This window comes from Diuraphis noxia, unplaced genomic scaffold (genome assembly GCF_037042655.1).
Source record: "Diuraphis noxia isolate RWA-SAM2 unplaced genomic scaffold, SU_Dnox_SAM2 contig0006, whole genome shotgun sequence".
Taxonomy (NCBI): Eukaryota; Metazoa; Arthropoda; class Insecta; order Hemiptera; family Aphididae; genus Diuraphis; species Diuraphis noxia.
Genome location: NW_028301716.1, coordinates 5340835 through 5350840, shown reverse-complemented (window position 1 = coordinate 5350840; position 10006 = coordinate 5340835). Strand labels below are relative to the sequence as shown.

Here is a 10006-nt window from a genome sequence, read left to right as displayed (position 1 = left end):
TTTTACATCTAAAACACGTGTTTACAATACATTTGGGTGAATACAAAAAATAGAAAAAAAATTTGGTAAAAAATGGTGATAATTCCGCTAAATATCGTTTAAAGTCATTTGTATTGAACTAATCATACTTTTTATATTTTTAACTGTGGCGGTCCTGGACGGATCCCACAAGTGTGAGAGTGATAGTGGTTTAATAGGACAAAAAAAAATAAACACACGTTTTAGTTGGTCGCTGAGGTGCGATGATTGGTTTTTTTTTATTTTGTTTTTATACACAAAAAAACTACCGCGACAGACAAAGAAAAAAAAATAGAATGCGCGATACAAAAAAAAGTCACAATGGGAGACACTATTGTGTGGTGAGGTGTGTGCGACACGGCGAGGACGGTGGGTGCGTGGTGTGCGTGTCACTCTTAGCGCGGTCGTAGAACTGACTTGCTACAACACGGTTCGCGGTACCGGCGGTCGACATCTCCATGCGCGCTTATCGCGTGTCGGTGTCGACCGCCGTCGATTGGCGGTTGACAGAGAGAATAGACGGCGCGGATTTCCGCGCATAGGCCGTTTGAATTCAAACGGCTATTACGCGGGACCGCGTCATACTCCCCCCCCAAACCGCCAACGACGGCGGTGTGCCAGCCAGTATCGGTGGTGCGGTGGTGTGGGTGTTGGAGTGTGGTTGTGGTGGACACCTTGTCCGCGGGCACGTTTTCCGGCTGATTACAGCGGACGTGCCCCGGCGGTGTCTGGGGAGAGATTGCCGATGTCGGCTGTGGGCACTTTTCCGGGGTTCCGGCACGTGTTTCCGGCTGGTGATAGCGGACGTGGCCCCGGCGTGTCTACTGCCGCCGAGGTGACGCCGGGAGACTATGGAACGTGTTATCGAACACGGTCTCCATGTCTTCCTCGTCACCAAGGTGCGTGTCCGGCCCGTCCAACAGTTCCGCCTCCTCTTCCGCTGATATTTCCATATCAACGGGTTGTGAGAAGGCGGTGGTCGGTTGCTCCGTGGTCCCGGCTATTCCGGCAGGTATCACTACCTCCGGTACCGAGGTCACGGTGCGGGCCGGGTAGTTGGCTGGGGGGGCCGTGATTGGTGCCGGTTTTTCCAGGCGGAACTGCTGGGACTCTTGTTGTTTTTTCGCCCGATGGTCCCGCAGGCGCTGCTGGTTCCGGCGTTGACGGGCGTTGAAGGCTGGTACGGGTGTTGGCGTGGAGGTGACGGCTGTTGGCGTCCGCGTGGTTGGCGCGAGACGGCTGCCTACGTCGGCCGTGGGTTGTTTGGCCAGCCGTGGTGCGGGTACCGGGTGCTGCAGCAGCGGCCTGATTGGTCGTGCAGTTGTTGCCGGTCGTGACGTGGTTGTCGGTCGCGTCGTTGCCGGTACTGCCGCCCGTCGGGGACTGCGTGACCTGTTTGGCCGTAGCACGGTTGTGGGAGCGCCGCTTGTTGCTCTCTTGAAAACCTCGGTGCGGTCCTCCCACCCCCGTGTGTAGGCGGCCCACAACACCGGATCCCGCTGCAGCTGCGCCGTTGACATCCGCCGTACCCGTGCCGCCGTGGTGGTGTTGGTCGCCTCCTCCATGCTGGCCGCCTTCAGTAGTTGCTGGCTACGTTCCAGCAACTCGGCCGCTTGTTGGATGGCGGTTGGCGGTGTGGTCGGCCGTTGTTGGCCCATGGTAGGGCTGTTGTTCCGACTAAAATTTGTTAGATTTAGTTATGGGTTTGTTGGTGGGTGGGGTGGTGTAGGGTGGGGTTATGCTGTGATCGTCGCCCGTTTGAGACAGGACACGTGGATTTTGCGTGCGGGTTGTTGGTCCGTGAGGAACACGCCTTTACCCACGCGTCTGTGTAACTTCACCGGTCCCCACCATTTCGGTGCGAAGCCGGCGTGAAATTTTTTGTGCGCGCTCGACAGGTGGTGTGCTTTGTAGTACACCAAGTCACCTGTTCGGTATTTTGTGTCCGTCTGGCCCCCTGTTACAGGTGGTACGTCCAGTACGGCACTTTCCCGTTTCGCTCTGTCCCTATCTGTGTGCTCTATCTGGTTGTCCGCTGTCCGAGTCAGTGCCCAGTCCCCGGGTCGCTTGCCCTCTCTGCCGAGGACAAGTACCGACGGTGGGTATCCTGTCTGGTCGTTGCGTCTATTCCTGATAGAGAACAGTATGGGGGCTAACTTGGTGTCCCAGGTGTTGTGGTTCCCGTCGATGAGTAGCGCGCGTAGACCTTTTTTTATTTCCTGGTTGCGGCGCTCGACTGGGTTGGCCCTCGGATGATATACCGGAGTTGTCCAGCCCTCGGCCCCCCATCGTTCGATTGCTTTGCACATGTCATTCGATACGAACTGTGGGCCGTTGTCGCTTAAACACACACGGGGATATCCGAAACGTGAAAAGAATTCTCTTTCAAGCGTTTCGGTTATTGTCTTCGTAGTGGCTGTCCCGAGCGGGTATGCTTCGGTCCATCTACTAAACAAATCCGTGGCAACCAGTAAATATTGTTTTCCCCTACTCGTACGCGGGTAGGGGCCCATGAGATCTATGCTGATTACCTCCCAGGGGTGTCGCGGTGTTCTGGCGGCGATCGGGTCATCTGCGCGCGCGTTCAGTGGTTTTGTACACGCGCAAATGTGGCACGACTTGACATACAGTCGGACGTCGTTTTTCTGGCCGTTCCAAAAAAAACGCTGTCTTACCGCCCTGTATGTTTCTTTCCAACCTGGGTGGTTTGCGAGGACGTGGTTGTGGTATATCCAAATCACCTTTTGTGCTTTGTCGTTTGGTACGACTACGGGTGTGTGTTCGCCCAGCTTTCTCCGCAGAAGGCCGTCGGTAAAAATGTATTGGCTATTCTTTCTAGTGGCGTTTCTGGTGCTGTGCGCCGGCTCGTCCGGTGTCCCGTTGTCCACTATGTCTCGTATTTTGGGGTCGTTGGCCTGCCAAGTTGCGAGCATAGTGTGTGTGATGGTGTGGTCGTTGTTTGGTTTGTCCGGGTCCGTAGTGGCGAACAGATTGTCAGCCGGTGCGCTAGTAGTGGTGTTGTGTGGTGGTGTGGGTACCCCTACTAGTCGCTCCTCGAGGTGTTCCTCGTCTACCGGTGGCCCGGGTGCCGGGTTCCGTGATAGCATATCCGGCGCCTCGTTCTGTACGCCGGGTACATGCGTGGTGTGGTAGTCCAGGTTAGCCAGTTGTAGTGCCCACCTGGTTAACTTGGAGTTTGTGTTCTTTGCTCGGTGGAGCCATGTTAGTGCTGCGTTGTCCGTGTAAAGATCAAAACGGCGAGCTTCCAAATATGGTCTGAATTTGTCGATTGCCCAAATTATCGCGAGACACTCGCGTTCCACCGCGGCGTACCGTTTCTGTGTGTCACTAAACTTCATCTAGCGAAACCACAGCCGGGGGACGGGCACTGATTAACTTCGGTCGCCCGTCCGCCGCTGGGGTTTCGGCTGGCCGGGCGTGGAAAACCCGGCCAGCACACGAGCGTACCTCCCCGTGGTTCTGGATGGAAACACGTGCATATGACTGCACGTGGCGAAAGTTGCTCATCTCTAACCGCCCTCGGACGGGTGCGAACTACCCGGCTAGCGGCGTAGGCCGCTAGTCGGGTTTTTCTCTTTACAAACTCGAATACACCGCTACGCCAAATCTTGCATAACAATGCAGCCAAACGAGAGAGTTCACCGGGGGAAGTTGAAGGCCGACCGCGGCGGACCTCCGACAGTAGTCGGGGCGCTCGTCGCGGGCGGACTGATGCGCTTCCTCGTGGAAAGAACGTCGGGTCTGAACAGGCCGACGGATAAATGCGGGCGGGTGATAACCGAGTGGTTTACTCGGGGAAGTCTCGGGCCGGTCGCGGCGGGCCTTCGGCGGTGGCCGGAGCGCTCGTCCCGGGTGGCTCGACTCGCTCCCCCGTGAAGGACCCTTCTGATGGTCAGTCGGGCCTCGGGCGTCCGGGCGGGTCTGACGCGCCTTGGTGTTCTTAAATATCGTGCATATTCGTAAAAGCCCCCAAGGGGACATGCCGCATAGATGCGATAGTGAGTGGTCACGCCGGACTAGCGAGCAGATGGCATCGTTCCGGAGACTTCGGTCCCCAGTTACGACGCGTTAGCGCCGTCTCTGGTGCCGCGTAAGAAATCCGACAATGATAACTCACTGTCCTGATCCGATTACTCGGTGGCTATGATCATGGAATGACATGCTGGATGTTCGAACGGGAAAGGCGCGGCGGACCCGCGTTGACACACCGGCGGCACGGGACAGGGTCGTCGCCACGCGGGCAGCGGTGGGCCGGTATATCGGCGCCGGCTCGCCGGCTGGGCGCGTTGCGGTGGCTAATGTTTGACGATCGAGAGGGGCAGAGGTTGCACGAGATCGATTACAACTTGGCGAGACCGGAGTTGTGGACCGGCTCGGATAAGGACTGTGTCGAGAATGGGCGGAACCTAACGTGGCTAAGCCCGACCGAGAACCCCAACCGGGTCTAGGGAGCGCGGAGACGGCCGAGAGGCTGGCCGTGCCCGTGTGAAATAACCCTATTACCCGTGGGATTGCGGCGCTGAGAGCGTGCGCCGTGTCCCTCCGTGGCGCCGCGCGGCTCGTCGATTTCGGTCGGCGGGCGGGCGGTGTGCCTCGGGGGATTGGCGCGCGTCTCGGATTGACCGTATTGAGCGCATAAACACAATTTGCACGGCTCTAAGACTTAAACCGCGTAAGCGGGCGGCGACCCGGGACCACATCCCGTGCCGCCGGGCAGGCCTGCATCTTAGCGATGCCGACGAAGGACCGGGACGGGCTGGCGTGCCGGCCGGTGGCTGGCGGCTGGCTGGTTAAAGAAACTACTGGCTGGTCGTCCGGTGGCCGGTCGGGGCGTGGGTTTCCTCCCGCGGGACTCGTAAGCACCGCAAATACCTTGACACGACCGGGGCGCGTGAGCGACCATGGAGCCGCGGGTGGTAAGGCACCCGCCGGACGACTGGGACGGTGTGCCTACGCCTAGCCAAACGAGGCACCCGTTGACGCGAGTCAACGCGAAACGAATTGCCGGTGAGGGCGGGGCGCACATGGGACCAGCGTCTTACGCGCGCGGCTTCGTGGCTCGTGCGGGGGCCCGCGGAAGTGACGAGGGAAGTCTTAGCATTACGCGCAAACCGGACGCGCGGGGACGGATCACGTCGCCTGCGACTTGCTGGTCATTCCCCCCGCGGAAACGAGGCGAGTGACGCGGAAGACTTAACGAAGCTTGTCCCTAGCTTCAGATCCATGGGATCGAGACTGCGTAAAAATTTGAGGCAGGTGATGTAGGGCGTAACACGTCTCCGCTAACCTCAAGGACTTATGCACCACCTACTCTCCGGGTGGCGAAGAGTCAGGACGCTTGGGATATACCAGGCCCCGTAAACTCTACGTAGGGAAAGGAGTCGGGCGGGCGATCGCTTAAGGCCGTACCCTTGGTCGCCCGCCTGGATAAGCCCAGCTTCGGTTGTACCGGGACTGATGATGGGCGAAACCGATCGTGGGATTGAGGACACGGTCATGCGAGTTCCAGACGGAAGCGGAACTGGGAGGGCTGGCAGCGGCCTACTCGGGTCTCAGGACCCCGCACCACTCTCTCAACGCCGGCGGAGGGCGCATCTCCGAACCGGCTCCCCCGGTGATATGGGGAGAATTCTGGAGAGTGGTCGACTCCAGTCTTAGAAGACCCTAAATCCCACAAACGCATGGACAAAATAGCGAAAAGCGCAACTACTCCGTGTATGCCGAACTGCGGTTCGGAAGGTGGGGATCGGATTGCGGAGTCCCACCACCCATGTGTCAAAGATTTAGGTCTTTGGACGGTGCTGAGCGGCCCGTCGACAGAAAGCCGCTTAAGCCAGGCTGCGGCCGCAGCTGTTAGCTGCGACCCAGTGCGGGCACCGGCTGAGAAAACGGGCTAAGTGCCCAAAAAAGACTGTCGATCCCGGGGATGTGGCACCCGGAGACTTACCAACCGAGTCAGGTGGTTTGGCAGATGCGGAAACCACTCTAGCTGTCCTCGCGGAGGAGCCAGCTCAAATTGAGGGTGACTTTGATAAAGAAGGAACGGCTGGCTCAGATGTCAGCGCTGCATCTGACGCCAGTAGACTTGAAAACACGGTCGGCCAAGTGCCACCGGAGACGCTAATTAAAATTTATCAAATAAATGCAGCCAGAAGTAAAGCTGTCATGCATGAAATTGAGAGACTATTAGTCAGGAACGAAATAGATGTCTGCCTGATACAAGAGCCAGCGACCGACGGCAGAGGGGTCTACCTACTGGATAGGCGCCCCTTTAGGGTGATAGCGACCGGTCGCACGCCCATGGCAGCGATCGTCGTCGTGAACCCTGCCGTAGGACTCCTGACTCTTAGACAATTTGATTCCAGCCACTTTGCCGTGGCCGTGCTGAGCTATGGAGACGTTACCTTGACGTTGGTCTCCGCTTACTTTCAGCACAGTGAGCCGACCCAGACATACGTTGACGAGCTAGACGACATTCTAGGCAAAGTCAATGGTGCCGTATTGATCTGCGCGGACGTAAATGCACGGTCATCGGTGTGGCACGACACGGTCTCGGACGCCCGCGGAGACATGGTCGTGGACTTGATTGGTCGGAAGGACCTCTCAGTGCATAACAGGGCGGGGCACCCTCCGACGTTTAGGAACAGGGGGTCGGCCTGCCTGGACGTGACGCTGACGCGTAACAACGTCAGGGTTGCGGACTGGTCGGCCACTCACGACCTTACGTCGAGCGATCACGCGTTGATCAGCTTTAATATAATAACGAGGGCAGACGTGCGCGTCGAGACCCAGGATACGGCAAGGAAATATAATTGCACCAAAACGAATTGGACTGAGTTCCGGAAGTTCCTGAGGGAATGCAGAGACGCGAAATCGCGAAGTCTCGAGTCGCCAGACGTTGAAACTTGCACGGCAGCACTCGCCGAAGTGTTGGAAATGGCCTGTGAGGTCAAAATGACCAAGAGGACCCAGGCCAGACGGAGACCTCCCCCGTGGTGGAACGAAGCGCTGGATAGCGAATTGAGTGCACTCGGCCGCTGGAAGGTCAAGCTTAGGAATGCAAAAACTGCGTTCAGAAGACGGGCTATCCGTACTGTCTACATGAGACGTAAGCGCACGTTCAAGAGGCATTGCTTCAGAGCGAGAAGAAGCGCTTGGCGAAAATTCGTCACGGACGCGGGAGATAGCGACCCGTGGGGACCCGTCTTCAAATGGCTGAAAACCGGAGGGACTAAGCCTTCGGAAGACCTTCCGGCCTCGATCCGTAAGCTGGACGGATCGTACACGTTAACTCTTAAGGAGACAGGCGATGCACTCATGGATGCCTTGGTTCCAGGTGATACGGAAGTAGGCGAGAACCTGGAACAAAAAGAAACCCGGGAAAGAACGGGGGTCGGCCTGGGAACATTTCGACCGGAACAAGTAGAGTCGGGACCGATTGACCCTTGCGATGTGGAGGAGGTCAAGGGAGCCATCTGGAGAATGGCTCCGAACAAGGCACCAGGCTTGGACGGCATAACGGCGAAAATACTGAGACAGGCGTGGCCAGTGATAGGCAAGGACATAACATGGGCCTTCAATTGTTGTCTTAGGACGAAGCGATTCCCGAAATCGTGGAAGATTGCACGTCTAGTAGTGTTCAGGAAAGCCCCGGGTAAGGACCCGGCGGAGCCGAAGTCGTATCGACCTATAAGCTTGCTGCCGGTGATCTCGAAAGCGCTTGAGCACATTATAGTAGAGAGAATCCGCAAAGATACGGATCCCCGCATGTCGAAAAGACAATTCGGGTTCACGAGAGGCCTCTCCACGATCGACGCGATCAATCACGTACTCAGCTGGACCGAAAACAGGACAGAGAAATACGTGCATGCCGTATTCCTGGACATATCGGGCGCGTTCGACTGCCTCTGGTGGCCCCAGCTCATACTCGATATGCAACAGGCAGGCTGCAGCAGCGGGCTCATCGAACTGACAAAGAGTTATCTCGACGGCCGTCGGGCCGGTATGAGGATCGGCGGCGTCGACATAACGAGGACCCTAACTAAGGGCACGCCGCAAGGATCGAGCTACGGCCCGGACTTGTGGCGATACGCGATGAATCCGTTGCTAACGCAGGAACTGCCTGAGGGAACAGAAATTGTCGCGTATGCAGACGACATCGCGATTCTAGTCTCCGGTAAACACCGACCGGAAGTCACTAGCAGAACAAATGCGTTACTCGAGAGAGCGTCGCAATGGGCGGAGCAGCGAAAACTCACCTTTTCCGCGGCCAAGTTCCAAACGCTATGGCTTAAAAACTCGCTCTCGAAGCCGCTGGAACTCCGACTGGGCGGAGTAAAGATAAGATCGACCGCCAAGGCGAAATACCTTGGGGTCACATTTGACCAAAAACAGGACTTCAGCCTTCACCTAGCGGAGAAGGCCGAAGCGACGAAAAGCCTGTTCAGCAGACTGCATGGAGTCGCCAAGACCCGATGGGGACTTAAGAGCAACGTGGCACTACGGATCTACAAATCGGTGTTCGTACCTCAGATGGGGTACGCGGCATCGATTTGGGCGGAGAAGTGCATGGTTTCGGGACACAGGAGAGCGAGGGCAAATATGGCACAGAGACAACCGTTGTTAGCGATAACGGGGGCCTATAAGATGACGTCCACGGTGGCGTTGCAGGTCCTAGCGGGAGTGCCCCCGCTGGACCTCGAGCTAAAGAAACTGGCCAGAATTGAAAGGGACAGAGCCGCGGTAAGGCGAGGCGCGATGACGGCCCTCGAGGCAGCGAATAGGGAGGAAAGATATACCGCTGAAACCATCCTCCTTTGGCAGCAACAGTGGGTCGCCTCTAGTAAGGGAAGGTGGACTGAGAGGTGGTTCCCGGACGTCCGGACGCGGCTGGACCGTGGGTGGTGTATCCCAGACCACTTCACGTCTCAGCTAATGTCGGGGCACGGGGACTTCAATCATTCACTCCACCGTTTCAACCTTACTGGCGATGCAGCTTGCCGTTGCGGGTTCCCGGCAGGAACCGCCGAGCATCTGCTGTTTGAATGCCCACTTGCTGACCGAGAAAGAGAACAACTCATAGCTGCGGCGCAAGCGACCGGTGCGGACTGGCCGTGCAGCTTAGAGCACATGACCGGATCTGAGGTCATGTTCCGGGCGCTTCAAAGATTCGCACATGAATCGCTTGAGAAGCGCACTGATGAAGGGCTGGCTCGTTAGGCGTGCTTCGGCGTTAATGTAAGATTCCGACACGGAATCCTGGGGAAGCCAGGATCGAGGGTAAAGAGGGATAACCCCTTCCTAATCCGCACGAGGAAAACCAGACCCGAGTAGGAATAAGGGCACAACTGAAAGGAAATGCCCGCAGATCTGCGACATACCGATGGGGAAATTGGGCGAGTGGAGACGGAAGGATCGGGAGAAAGTAACCACGCGTAGGTACCTCACGCCAGCCTATCCGTGGAACTCCGATCACATGCCGGCTATCACTCGTCCGACTCCGATCGAGAGTCCGACCAATTGAACCCAGACCGTTCAGGACGCCTAGTGCACGGAGAAGACCGGCTCGGGGTCATCGCCGCTAGTAAGCACCGCCGAGAAATCGGTGCGGGAACGGAAACCCGCGACAAAAACCGTACCGCTCCAACAAGGGTTGCGCCGCGGCGGACTAAAACTCCGTCCCCGACGATAATGCCAGCGGGAAAACGGTCGTTGTGGGTACCGGGAAGAATGGCTTCCGAAATCCCATTCCACGGGAACCAGAAATACGCCCCGCCGCGAAGACCGACAATGCCTCACGGCCCGGAAGGAAAGCGACGTTCTGGTTAGCAGTGGAGCGCGTGCCCGACGGGCCGCACGCGTGCGCCGGCCATGCCCCGCGCCCGCGCCCGGCTCGTCGCACACCCGCGCCTATGTGGACGGCCTCGTGGAGACTGTGGGAGTAACGCATTAGTAGAAGGGGAGAAAC

At 57.6% G+C, this 10006-nt stretch overlaps 1 protein-coding gene across 1 annotated transcript; it reads right to left on the bottom strand.

The window, feature by feature from the left end:
* Positions 1 to 614: 614 nt before the first annotated feature.
* Positions 615 to 1676, bottom strand: LOC149054687 (uncharacterized). Its single transcript, XM_089230092.1, has one exon. The coding sequence runs from the start codon at positions 1674 to 1676 to the stop codon at positions 840 to 842; it is 837 nt and encodes a 278-aa protein (XP_089086218.1). The 3' UTR covers positions 615 to 839.
* Positions 1677 to 10006: the final 8330 nt, after the last annotated feature.

Excerpts from the sequence above, each read along its gene's own strand:
- LOC149054687 (XM_089230092.1), bottom strand. The coding sequence starts at position 1,676 with ATGGGCCAACAACGGCCGACCACACCGCCAACCGCCATCCAACAAGCG.